The following is a 12941-nucleotide window of genomic DNA, read 5'->3' as shown; positions in this document are numbered from 1 at the left end:
CTTCCCCCGCTGTTCCCCAAGCTCACCCCCTTCTCTCCCCAGACCCTGCAGTCTCTGTGCCACGGCCCCTTCCCCCGCTGTTCCCCAAGCTCACCCCCTTCTCTCTCCAGACCCTGCAGTCTCTGTGCCACGGCCCCTTCCCCCGCTGTTCCCCAAGCTCACCCCCTTCTCCCCCCAGACCCTGCGGCGTGCAGGCGCTGGGCAGAATCTGGCCTCTGCCCGCCAGGCAACCCCCGAGGCCGAATCCTTCCAGCGGGGGGGGTGCTGCACCATGTGGGCCTCTCCCTCCACACAGGGCTTCTCTGGGGGTAGCAAGTCTGGGCCGGGACCCCCCAACTTGCCCTGTAGGTGCCGCCCGGCGGGGCTGGGCCGGGCCTGGCTCAGGAGAGGCCAAAGGCTGCGTCCCCCGTTTCCAGGCTGTGGTGCCAGCCACGCCCCGGGCGCTGCACGGGGAGGGAGCCGGCCCGGGGGGTCTCTGGCTTTCCCCGGCCTGCCCGGGCCCCACGCGCTCACTGCCCCGCCAGGGGCAGCAGGGGAAGTGAGGGGCCCAGAGACGCAGGGGAACCCAGCCAGTGCCGGCTTCGAGGCGGTTCAGGGCCAGGCTGCGCTCGGCTCTGCGGGGAGACGCCCTGGCAGGGCCAAGAGCTGACACGGGTCCCTGGCTGCCCCTCAGGAGGTCACCATAAGGGGGCCCCTACTTGCTCGGCCCCCCTTTGCTCTAAGAGCTGCCCCACTTGCGGGGGGGGGTCTCCTGGTCCCCGTCAGCATCGCTCCGCTCCCTGAGCGCCACCTCCCCCCCCCGCGGAGCAGGCCTGCAGGGGACATCACGGCCTTTCCCCCGGCACACGCTGGCACAATGACGCGGCTGCCCCTGCCGTGCCCAGGCTGGTACTGTGGGGCCGTTGTTCTCCCTCTCCAGCCTGGCTATTGTTCGTGCTCCTGGCCCGCCCGGCCTCTGTTCCCTCGCCGGGGGGAGCGCGGCGCGGGGCACACAGCCTGCCTTGTGGGCAGCGGGGCAGGTGCATCGAGGCGGGGCGGCTCCCCTCCTCCAGGGGATGCCCCTCCCAGCCCACTCCATCTGGGCCCCTAGGACCTGGCACCCAGCCTGGCGCCGTGGGGGGCCACGGGGGACGAGCACTTTGGGGAGGGAGCCCTGGCTTTGGAGTGGGGGCAAAGAGGGGATTGGGTCTTGCACCCCGGCTGCCGAGCCCACACCGGGCACTAGTGCCAGGACGGCCCTGCAGAGGGCCAGGGGTTCCCCGGTGCTCTGGTCCTGGGCTGTTCCCTGCAGGGGGCGCTGGCAACACACAGGATGGGGGGTTGGATCTCTGACCCTGCAATCCCAGCAGCAGGTGGCGCTCTGGGGCGGGTGCCCTCGGGCTGGGGGGGGGAATCTCTGACCCTGCAATCCCAGCAGCAGGTGGCGCTCTGGGGCGGGTGCCCTCAGGCTGGGGGGGGGGGAATCTCTGACCCTGCAATCCCAGCAGCAGGTGGCGCTCTGGGGCGGGTGCCCTCGGGCTGGGGGGGGGGAATCTCTGACCCTGCAATCCCAGCAGCAGGTGGCGCTCTGGGGCGGGTGCCCTCGGGCTGGGGGGGGGGAATCTCTGACCCTGCAATCCCAGCAGCAGGTGGCGCTCTGGGGCAGGTGCCCTCAGGCTGGGGGGGGGGGCTTCTCTGACCCTGCAATCCCAGCAGCAGGTGGCGCTCTGGGGCGGGTGCCCTCGGGCTGGGGGGGGGGGAATCTCTGACCCTGCAATCCCAGCAGCAGGTGGCGCTCTGGGGCGGGTGCCCTCGGGCTGGGGGGGGGGAATCTCTGACCCTGCAATCCCAGCAGCAGGTGGCGCTCTGGGGCGGGTGCCCTCGGGCTGGGGGGGGGAAATCTCTGACCCTGCAGTCCCAGCAGCAGGTGGCGCTCTGTGGCGGGTGCCCTCAGGCCGGGGGGGGGGGGAAATCTCTGACCCTGCAATCCCAGCAGCAGGTGGCGCTCTGGGGCGGGTGCCCTCGGGCTGGGGGGGGGGCTTCTCTGACCCTGCAATCCCAGCAGCAGGTGGCGCTCTGGGGCGGGTGCCCTCGGGCTGGGGGGGTCTGCCCGGGGCAGGCGTGGGCGGGAGACCCCAGCCTGTCCTGCGGGGGTCTCGGGAAGCGGCTCTGTTCCCCCCCCGCCGTGGGTCGGGTGCTTCATGGCGCTCCCCACTCTTCCAGACGAGCCGACGAGCCCCAGCATCGACCTGAAGGCCAAGCACGTCCCCGCCTCCTCCGTCGTCTCCAGCGCCATGAACTCTGCCCCTGTCATGGCCACCAGCCCCTCCTCGCCCCCCTTCTCCTTCACCGCCAGCCGCCACTACTCCCAGGACTGCAGTAAGTGCCGCCTCTCCCACGGGGCCGGGGCTGGGCAACGCCGGGGTCCTGGCGGGGCTGGCTGGGCCGTGAGCTGCAAGGGGGGGACGGCCCCTCACTTTCAGGAGAGCCCGGGGGGGGATCTCGGGAAGGGCGAATCCAGGGGAAGCCCCCGGGGGGTTCTGCTGGGCCATGGGGCAGCCTCTGGAGGGATTCCCCATAGCGTATGTCCCGGGGGGCTCGGTCTGTGCACAGCACCTGCTGAGGGGAGCGGGGCGAGCCGGGCCGGAGGGGCCTTGGCCCGAGGGGGGGAAACAGGCTACAGAAATCAAGTGCCAGCGGCCAGGGGAGTTCTCAGGGCTGCAGCTCCTCCGGCCCCTGGCGCACAACCTCCCTCCGGCAGCTCCCTCCACCCCTGCCTGCCACCTGTATTGCCTCCCGGCGCTGCCTGCTGGGGCCCGGCGCACGCTGTCTCCCTGCACTCCCGGCTTGCTCGCGCACCCTAGCGGCGGTGGAATGACTTGCTTGAAGCCGTGCAGCAAAGCTGCGGCAGAACTCAGACGGACGGCCCCCCAGCTCTACCCTCGAAGGAGCCTTCCCTAAACAAGGCTCAGGCAGCGGCAGTGGGGGAAGGGGAGTCAGGCGCTGAGGGTTAACCCAGACGCCGGTGCACACGAGAGCAGGATCTGGCCCGCTGTGCGTCCCTGGGCCGCCAGTAAAGAGCTGCAGGAGCGCCGGGTTGTGCCAGCGCCGGTGCCGCTCTGTGCGGCCAGCGCCAGGAGAATAAACCCAACTCCCTTGTGCTGAGACGCCTTCCTGCCCCCAGCACCGTGAGCCCCGGCGGGTGCCCACCAGCCCAGCGCGGCTCCTCGCCAGCCATCGGCCTGCGCCGCGAGTGGGATGGGCACACAGCGGTGGGTGCTCTGAGCTGGGGCCCTGCTGCCTGATGGGACCCGGCGCACGCTGTCTCCCTGCACTCCCGGCTTGCTCGCGCGTCCCAGCCGCTGTGCGGAGAGGTGGCACGACTTGCGTAAAGCCAGGCAGCAAAACTGCGGCAGAGCCCGGGCTGCCAGTCCCCAAGCTCTAACCACTAGGCACGTTTCCATTAGACGTCCTGGTCCCCTGTCCTAGGATGAAGGACCCCTTCCCGGGGCTGGTAAATCACCACCCCCAGTGGGTCTCCTGTGGGGAAGAAGTGGCGCGTTCCGAGTTTGCTGACTGCCCCTTTCTCGTCTTCCCCTTCCAGGCAGCATCAAAGCCGGCCGCCGGTCCTCCTACCTCCTGGCCATCACCACGGAGCGCTCCAAGTCCTGTGACGATGGCCTGAACACCTTTCGTGACGAGGGGAAGCTCCTACGGTAGGGAAGACCCCTTCCCCGCCCTGTCGCACCCCAGCCAAGCCTGGCTTCTTCGGGGTAGCCCCACCCTAGCCCCCTCGCTGGTGTGACCTGACCCCCCGCTGCACAGAGTAGTCCAGAGCCTCCGGGCTGGCAGCTCTTGGCCCATCTTGGGCCAGCGGTGTGATCCATTGGGGCGTAGAACTGCTCTGACCCCGGACAGGCTCCATCCTGTATCTGTCCGGGGCCAGGGGTTCTCCGCACGTTCCTCCACCCCCAGAATCCTTTGCGCCCTGTCACCCCGACCTGCTGTCCAAAGCGTAGCATCGTTCCCGGCCCGGCTGCAGGGTTGTGCCGAGGGGAGCTGGGGTGGTGGCGCTGTCCGGTCCCACTCTCGCTGGTTTCCCGGGGCGGACAAGCCTAAGCCGGCCTTTGCCCGCGTGGCCTGAGATGTGCCAGGCGCTCCTGAAAGCCAGGTCCAAAGCGTCTCCCCCGGGGCCGCGCAGGGAGAAAGCAGCGGCGCTGGGATTAGAACTTGGGACCTCGGACCCGCGGTGCTTTCCGCTCGGCCAGGGGTGGGCAAATATCGGCCTATGGGCTGGAGCCGGTCGGTCAGGGTTAGCCCCTGGTGGGCCCCCGTGGCTCTATTTACCTGCACGGCCGCAGGTACCGGCAATCGCTGCTCCCATTGGCTGCGGGTCGCCATTCCCAGCCAATGGGAGCTGCGGGAAGCTGTGTCCCAGTCCGCACCGCTTCCTGCTGCTCCCATTGGCCGGGAACGGCGATCTGCAGCCAATGGGAGCTGCAGGAAGCGGTGTCCCGGGCCTGGCTCCTGAGCGCCAGGGCAGAGCCTTCATGGCCTGTCCGAACCCAGTGACGTTGGAGCAGCAGAGATGCACCAGGCGCCGCGAGGAGGGGCCGGGGCCGGTGGGACTTTTCCTCGGCTCGGGACCATTTGCCGCCTCTCCCTCCTGCTCCCTGCTCACCGGCGGCTGCTTCCCTTGCAGGAGGATACCAAGCCGGGTGCCGAGTCTCCGTATGCTCCGGAGCTTCTTCACAGACGGGGTAGGTGTCCGCGGTGCAGAAGGGGGGGGGGGGGTTTCCCTCTGCCACTGGCACGGCGCCTGCCGAGGCCGCACCAGTCCCCTGCGCCCCCAGGCACGGGGATGCCACCCCACAGGGTCTGTTTCTGCCCTGCGCCCAAGTGCCGCCAATGGTGCCGACGGCCTCCAGCTAGCCCGGTGCACTCCAGCTGTGCTCCAGTGGGTTTGCGCCCTGGCACCTCTGTCCAAGGGAACCCGTCGGTTCGTGTGTCGTCCCCGCACGGCCCTGAGTCATCCGCCAGCCCCGATCGGCTTGAGGCAGGCGGCCCCCAGGATCAACAAGTGTAACACGAGCCAGGCCGTGCTGACGACAGCTGAACCCTCCCGGCTTCCTCCAGCAGCGTTTGTCCGGGGGGGGGTTTCCATGCTCTCCTGCCTCGTGAAATGCCCCCCCCCCCCGGACCACGCTCTGCTGGAAGAAGCTGGGATTGCTCCGCTGCTGCCGGAGTCCCTGCACTCGTGCACGTCGCTACCGGGGGGACGCAGCCGCGTGTGACGCCCGCTCGGCACTGGGACCAACGGGGGTGGGGGGGAGCGGGGCGGTCCCCTAAAGGGGCAGAGGAGCAGTCACATTCCCCTCTGGAGCCCCCGCCGTGCCCCTTCCCAGAGCTCCCATCGAGCGGGTGGGGCGAATTGCTCTGCTCCCAGCAGCCAAGAGGACAGTGAAGGGACAGCGGCCTCAGGGAAGGCCACTGAACGAATGGGAGACGCTGTTCTCTTGCTCCCGGCCCGGCCCAGCTGGGAATATACCAGCCCCAGGCCGGCTTCTCCTCTCGCTCGCTAGGGGCTGAGCCAGGAGCAAGACAGCACCTCGCCCCGTGTGATCCCCCCGGACTTTACAGGGGATCACCCGTTTTTCAGCATGGGAAACTGAGGCCTCCGAGGGGTAGGGCAGAGAGGCACGTGCACCTCCCTCGTGCACATGCCGCTGGCACCAGTGCAGTGTGACTCGCACCAGCGCCAGCCTGGTTTCACGCCTGAGCAGGTCAGGGGGATCCGTGGAAACCGTGTGTACACGAGGGATTTCTACGGAGGCGGCTGACACCCTGCTGGAGACAAAGCCCGGAGAGTTGCCGTGTTTATGGTTTCACGGGGCTGAGGGTAAAGGACCAGGGGCCTGGCCAGTCCCTGGAGTAGGAGTAGCGGGGCCGGAGCTGAGAAGTTCCTGCCCCCGCACCAGGCCTGCCTCTGGCCTGCCAGGGTGTGAGGGCACGTGGCTCCCGCCAGGACCGTCCACCCATCTCTCCGCTCTCTCTCCCTGCAGTCTCTGGACAGTCTCGGGACGGCTGAAGACTCGAGATCAAAGAGGCACTCGACCTCCGACCTCTCAGACGTGACATTCAGCGACGTGAGGAAGGAGGGCTGGCTGCACTACAAACAGATCCTCACCAAAAAGGGGAAGGTAGGTGCCCGCTGTCCGGTGCCCCCCCAGGCCGGGGGGGGAGAGGGAAAGGGCTGGGCCTGCTTGTCAGTGGAGGACCCCCCCCCCCGGGGAGTCGTGTCAGCACCAGACACCATGTAGGCACCGTTTCTACGGGTCTCCCGTGGTCCCCTTCTGCGCCCGAGGGTCTCAAAGCATTTACACATGGATGAGCCCTCCGGGGGAAGGCTGGCATTGTTATTGGAAACCGAGGCACGGACTGGGAAGGGATTGGCCAGCACCACGTAGGGAGCAGCGCCAGGATCAGAGCCCAGGAGTCCTGGCTGCCAGGGGGCCCCACGGCTCGGGGGGCAGGAAGGTGTCGGAAACGGGGGCTCCCCACTTTGCCTGTTTCCGCTCTGTGGGGGGTCTGGTCAGGCCGAGGTGGGCCAGCAGCGCCTGCGTTCCGGCCCGCGCTCATGGCCGGCCTGTCCCTCCCCTCCTCCCCGCAGAAAGTCGGCGGCGGCATCCGGCAGTGGAAGCGCGTCTTCGCCGTTCTCCGCGCACACTCGCTGTCCCTGTGCAAGGACAGGCGGGAGGCCGTGACCTACGCGCCGCCCCCAGGTGAGGAGGAGCAGCCGATCAGCGTCCGAGCGAGCCTGGTGGACATCTCCTACAGCGAGACCAAGAGGAAGCACGTCTTCCGGCTGACGACCGCTGACTTCTGTGAATATCTCTTTCAGGCAGAGGATCGGGACGACATGCTGGCCTGGATCAAAGTCATCAGGGAAAACAGCAAAGCCGAGGGCGAGGTGAGAGCCAGAATGGGGCTCCTGGCTCCCTCCAGGCCCCTGGCTCTCCGCACACGCCCCGGCACTAGCCAGTTGGGTTCTCCAGCTGTTTGCCTGCTGCTCCCTCCAGAGCAGGGCTGGCCCAAGCGTGGCCCTCACTGGACGGAGGAGCAACCTTTAGGGACTCCAAGTCCCAGCATGCCGTGCTCCACTGTGCCCAGAGGGGCGCACTGGGACTCCAAGTCCCAGCATGCCTTGCTCCACTGTGCTCAGAGGGGCGCACTGGGACTCCAAGTCCCAGCATGCCTTGCTCCACTGTGCCCAAAGGGGCGCACTGGGACTCCAAGTCCCAGCATGCCGTGCTCCACTGTGCCCGGAGGGGCGCACTGGGACTCCAAGTCCCAGCATGCCGTGCTCCACTGTGCCCAGAGGGGCGCACTGGGACTCCAAGTCCCAGCATGCCGTGCTCCACTTTGCCCGGTGGGGCGCACTGGGACTCCAAGTCCCAGCATGCCTTGCTCCACTGTGCCCAGAGGGGCGCACTGGGGCTCCAAGTCCCAGCATGCCTTGCTCCACTGTGCCCAGAGGGGCGCACTGGGACTTCAAGTCCCAGCATGCCGTGCTCCACTTTGCCCGGAGGGGCGCACTGGGACTCCAAGTCCCAGCATGCCTTGCTCCACTGCGCCCGGAGGGGCACACTGGGACTCCAAGTCCCAGCATGCCGTGCTCCACTTTGCCTGGAGGGACGCCCTGGGACTCCAAGTCCCAGCATGCCTTGCTTGCTTTGCCTGGAGGTGTACACTGGGACTCCAATTCCCAGCATGCCTTGCTCGCTTTGCCTGGAGGTGTACACTGGGACTCCAATTCCCAGCATGCCATGCTTCTCCCAAGTAGACTGGCCTCTGCTGCATGCTGGGAATTGTAGTCCACTGGGGCCTCTGCATGGCCAAGAAGAGGGACTGGGGCAGCCTCCATCGGGCCATGCTGTTTGCGTTAGCCCCGGTTGGGCACGGTCCAGGGGGCTCTGACGGTGGCAGGCGCGTCTCCAGTCCATTCCCTGCCCCAATCCAGGCTTTCTGCCCCCAGGGTTACACGTTGCACAGTCGTGTCTCCCAGGGCCTGCAGGGCACATGGGGGGCTCCGCAGAGGGCCAGCCCAGGGTGAGTGGCAGCCCTGGGGGTGGGCGAGAGCCCCCCCTGCTGGAGACAGCGAGGCCAGGCAGGTAGCTGCGCAGCCACGTTCCCTGCTGATGGCCCCCGGGGGGCGCTGTGGGGCAGCCCTGCTGAAACCCCTGCGCAGCCAGCTGGCATGTTCCTTAGCTTAGTGCGCCCCCTGCTGGCCTGCGGAGGGATAACGGTCGGGATTTCCAAGGATCCCAGCCACGGGCTGTAACACAGCCCCCTCCTCTAGCACCGGGCCCGCAGGGCCCTCCGAACAGCCGTGGAGCCCGGGGGGTCTTGGATCCTCCCCTGGGGCACAGGCAGCAGGCAGAGGGCAGTGTGGGGGGCAGATACCCCACCCTGCTGGTTGGGTGTGGGCTGCACAATGCGCCCCACTGGCTTCCGGAAGGAGTTAGCTGGGAATTTGTTTTGTGTGGAGAACAAAGCTCAGCTCACGGCATTACAGGGGTGGGAGCTGGACTAGATCCAAGCCAGCTGTGGGCGCTGGAGGGGTGGGAGCTGCCCTAGATCCGTGTCCAGCTGAGGGCACTAGAGGGGTGGGAGCTGCCCTAGATCCATGCCCAGCTCAGGGCACTAGAGGGATGGGAGCTGCCCTAGATCCGTGCCCAGCTCAGGGCGCTAGAGGGGTGGGAGCTGCCCTAAATCCTTGCCCAGCTGTGGGCACTAGAGGGGTGAGAGCTGCCCTAGATCCGTGTCCAGCTGAGGGCACTAGAGGGGTGGGAGCTGCCCTAGATCCGTGCCCAGCTCAGGGCACTAGAGGGGTGGGAGCTGCCCTAGATCCGTGCCCAGCTGAGGGCACTAGAGGGGTGGGAGCTGCCCTAGATCCGTGCCCAGCTCAGGGCACTAGAGGGGTGGGAGCTGCCCTAGATCCGTGCCCAGCTCAGGGCACTAGAGGGGTGGGAGCTGCCCTAGATCCGTGCCCAGCTCAGGGCGCTAGAGGGGTGGGAGCTGCCCTAGATCCGTGCCCAGCTGTGGGCACTAGAGGGGTGGGAGCTGCCCTAGATCCGTGCCCAGCTCAGGGCACTAGAGGGGTGGGCGCTGCCCATGATCCATGCCCAGCTGAGGGCACTAGAGGGGTGGGAGCTGCCCTAGATCCGTGCCCAGCTCAGGGCACTAGAGGGGTGGGCGCTGCCCATGATCCATGCCCAGCTGAGGGCACTAGAGGGGTGGGAGCTGCCCATGATCCGTGTCCAGCTGAGGGCACTAGAGGGGTGGGAGCTGCCCATGATCCGTGTCCAGCTGAGGGCACTAGAGGGGTGGGAGCTGCCCTAGATCCGTGCCCAGCTGAGGGCACTAGAGGGGTGGGAGCTGCCCTAGATCCGTGCCCAGCTGAGGGCACTAGAGGGGTGGGAGCTGCCCTAGATCCGTGCCCAGTTCAGGGCACTATGGAAGCTGAATTTCCTTAGGATTCCCACAGGCTCCTGTCCACATGGGGCCCTGCTGTGATTCCCCTCGCCCCGGCGTGGCACAGCCCCCAGGGGTGCCCGGGGGCGGAGCTCTTGGGGGGTCAGAGGCAGCTGGGATCTGCGGGCCGAGCGGTGGCGCCCCAGGAGCGGGTGCCAGCCGTGGGGCATGAGGTGGGCACGCAGGCGGCTGATGGCAGCCGGAGGGGGTTGGCACGCAGGGCACAATGCTGCATGGTCCAGGATCCCAGGACCAGAGCAATGTGGGGCGCAGCTTTGTCACCCCACGTCTCACCAGCCCCCTTTGGAGAGCCGGATCTCTGGGCCCCCAAGCCAGGGACGAGCGAGGTGCCATCGGCGGGGGGGTTGCTCCTCGTGCTGCGCTGGGCACTGCCGGGCAGGAGTGGAGGGCAGCTCCCACCCCCGTCCTGAGCTGGGCTCGGATCTAGGGCCTGGCTCCAGGGGGCTGGCGGTGTCCAATGCACTGAGGTTTCGGTACTGGGGTCTCTCTGCCCTGGCGGGGAACCTGTGTGTGGCCCAGCCCCCAGACTGGCCTGTATTGGGGCTGGGTCCTGTCTGGTCAGGCTGCGGGGCCGTGGGGCAGGGAGGGGCCCATCCGAAGGAGAAACGACAACACGACGACGGACGAGACGGCGCTTGCTTGGGCTCTGGCGGCAGACGCGAGGCTGACGCTCCCCCCCTCTTGTCTTTGTGCTGCTCCAGGACCCCGGGTTTGCAAGCCAAGCACTTATCAACAAGAAGCTAAATGACTACCGGAAAGTGAGGTAAGGGCCCCGGGCGCCTGCCCGGCTGGGGGAGCAGCCCCTAATGGTTAGGGCACTAGCCTGCGAAGTGAGCCAGGTCCCTGCTCTGACACAGACCTTGCGTGTGGCCTTGGGCCTGTCACTTAGCATCTCAAGGGGCCAATAGGCTGGGAGGGTGAATGCTGTAGCGGTGCACAGCTCCTGCACAGGAGGGGGCCGGAGAAATACTGGGGCACCCGGCTGCCTGCCCCTAGCAGAGCGACACTTCCGGAAATTACCCCACTAAACCAAACCGGTTTCAGGCAGCGGGTGAATCCGGTTTGAGGGCGCCAGGGGGTTACACGGGTGCTGCTAGGTCGGCTGGAACCCGAGCTAAACTGGTGGGACTGTTCCTTGGCACCCGGGCTCGGAAGAGCGGGAGCCCTGCTAGGCAGGGGTTTGTGGTGCCCCTCGCTGGGCATCACGCCTGGCACGGGCGCTGGGCAGAGAGGGCCAGGCAAGGGCTGGAGGAGGTGCCCTGGGATCCCCAGCAGGTGCCCCTGTAATGTGGGGCAGGGGAGGGGGCTGTAACCCCCCCACACCTGTCCTGGGGGCACTGGGTATCCCCAGGCAGGGGGAGGGGAACCCGCTGCAGTGTGAAGCATTGTGGGTCAGTGGCAGCCCCCAAAGGAGCTAATTTGCATAACCACTCCCAGGATGCCCTGCACTGCAGTTTTGCCACCAAACGTTGGCCGTGCAAAAGCGGGGGGGGGGGGGTGAGTGTGCAGGGCGTGCAAGGGCAAGTGTGAGCATCCAGGGCGTGCGAGGGCAGGGGTGAGTGTCCAGGGCGTGCAAGGGCAGGGGTTAGCGTCCAGGGCGTGCAAGGGCAGGGGTTAGCGTCCAGGGCATGCGAGGGCGGGGGTTAGCGTCCAGGACGTGCGAGGGCAGGGGTTAGCGTCCAGGACGTGCGAGGGCAGGGGTGAGTGTCCAGGGCGTGCGAGGGTAGAGGTGGGCGTGCAACGGGCCGAGAGGAGCATCTGCTGGGCGTGCGAGGCTGACACCCCCCCCCCCCCGTCTGCTTTCTGTGCAGCCCCTCGGGAACGAAACCCGACTGCTCCCCCAAGGGCTCGCGTGGGCTGGGGATCAGGGCAGAGTTCCTGAAGCCGACGGGCACGAGGCAGGATGTGGCCATGACGAAAGGTACGAGCGGGGGGGGCCTGCGGGGTGAGGGAGGGGGGCTGGGCACTGAGAGTCGTAAGGGGACGTGTGGGGCGTGTCTGTGGGAGGTTGTGGGTCCACAAGGGGACTGGGCCAGGCCAGCCGGACCCCAGCGCCTGCGATCGGCTGAGATGGGCCCGGGTTGAAGGCCGGCTGGGTGGAGGGGCTCCCCAGCAAGAAAGGGGGGTGTGAACGGTCAGGGCCTGCACCCCGCAGAGCTCACAGGGACGGTCGTCTCTGCTGGACGAGGATCCTCCGCCCATTGGGCCGGATGAAGACCTGGCCTCAGTTTCCCCTGCCTTGGTCGCCTCCCGCCTGGATCACAGCAAGATGTGTGCAGGCACTTAGACGCCGATTTCCCCGTTGGCGGGGGGGTTCTCGACTCCCCCCAACCGCCCCCACTCTGGTCCTTCCCCCCAGCCGCTGCCCCCCACCAGTTCTCCGCCCCCTCCCACTGAGCCTGCTCCGTCCCCTCTCCCTGCCAGTGTCCGGCAGGCTCCAGTGCCCAGGAGCCGGTGTCTACCCGGGTGGGAAGCAGTTGGCACTTAACGCTGCAGCACGGCTCCTGGGCCGCGGGCTCCCCTGCGCCTCCCACGCCCGGCACGGCTCCGTCTGCGCCGTCCCCTGCCGCTGCGGGCTGCAGATCTCGGCACCCCCTCCCCCATGCTCAGCGTCTTTCCAGGACCTGCCTCCTCCATCCTCGACCCAGCCCCCCTCCGCACCCCCACGCCCTGTGGGGCCAAGGCGCCACTGCACACGCACCGGCCGGGGCCCCGGGCGGCGCAGCGCTGGCTGGGACAGCCTAGGTGGGGGGGGCCGGGTCACCGTGACAGTGGCGAGGCTGCGGGGATCCCGTGGGGGGGGGGCTGGATTCCCCGGCCTCTTGCTCTTTGGAGACTGACACGCAGTTCGGTTCCAGATGAGGGCGGCCCCCAGAAAGTCCCCTGGGGCATCAACATCATGAAAAAGAACAAGAAAGCTGCACCCCGGGCCTTCGGCGTCAGGCTGGAGGACTGCCAGCCGGCCCCGGGCAACAAGGTGGGTGCCAGGCAGCGTCTGCCTGCCCGGAGCCCCCACGGAGCACAGAGAGGGCCGGGCGCTGCCCTCTGAGCCCCCCCCAGATACAACGAGGGCCGGGCGCTGCCCTCTGAGCTCCCCCCAGGTGCAACAAGGGCCGGGCGCTGCCCTCTGCCCCCCCAGGTACAACAAGGGCCTGGTGCTGCCCTCTGAGCCCCCCCCAGATACAACGAGGGCTGGGCGCTGTCCTCTGAGCCCCCCCCAGATACAACGAGGGCCGGGCGCTGCCCTCTGAGCCCCCCCCAGATACAACGAGGGCCGGGCGCTGTCCTCTGAGCCCCCCCCAGATACAACGAGGGCCGGGCGCTGCCCTCTGAGCCCCCCCCAGATACAACGAGGGCCGGGCGCTGTCCTCTGAGCCCCCCCCAGATACAACGAGGGCCGGGCGCTG

General features: G+C 67.9%; 1 protein-coding gene across 5 annotated transcripts in view; it reads left to right on the top strand.

Moving 5' to 3' along the window:
• ARHGAP23 (Rho GTPase activating protein 23) overlaps positions 1–12941 on the top strand; it is a 119970-nt gene that overhangs the window by 89295 nt on the left and 17734 nt on the right. For 4 of the 5 annotated variants that reach the window (XM_075911440.1, XM_075911444.1, XM_075911443.1 and 1 more), the window contains 8 exons: positions 2203–2358; positions 3584–3695; positions 4682–4739; positions 6042–6179; positions 6650–6949; positions 10236–10297; positions 11346–11455; positions 12393–12511. In XM_075911440.1, coding sequence (XP_075767555.1) covers positions 2203–2358; positions 3584–3695; positions 4682–4739; positions 6042–6179; positions 6650–6949; positions 10236–10297; positions 11346–11455; positions 12393–12511 — 1055 coding nt within the window. The remainder of the gene's footprint in view (positions 1–2202; positions 2359–3583; positions 3696–4681; positions 4740–6041; positions 6180–6649; positions 6950–10235; positions 10298–11345; positions 11456–12392; positions 12512–12941) is intronic. The other variant, XM_075911442.1, reaches the window with a different exon arrangement.

Source organism: Pelodiscus sinensis, chromosome 29 (assembly GCF_049634645.1).
Source record: "Pelodiscus sinensis isolate JC-2024 chromosome 29, ASM4963464v1, whole genome shotgun sequence".
NCBI classification, from domain to species: domain Eukaryota; kingdom Metazoa; phylum Chordata; order Testudines; family Trionychidae; genus Pelodiscus; species Pelodiscus sinensis.
This window is presented reverse-complemented; position numbering and strand designations above follow the sequence as displayed.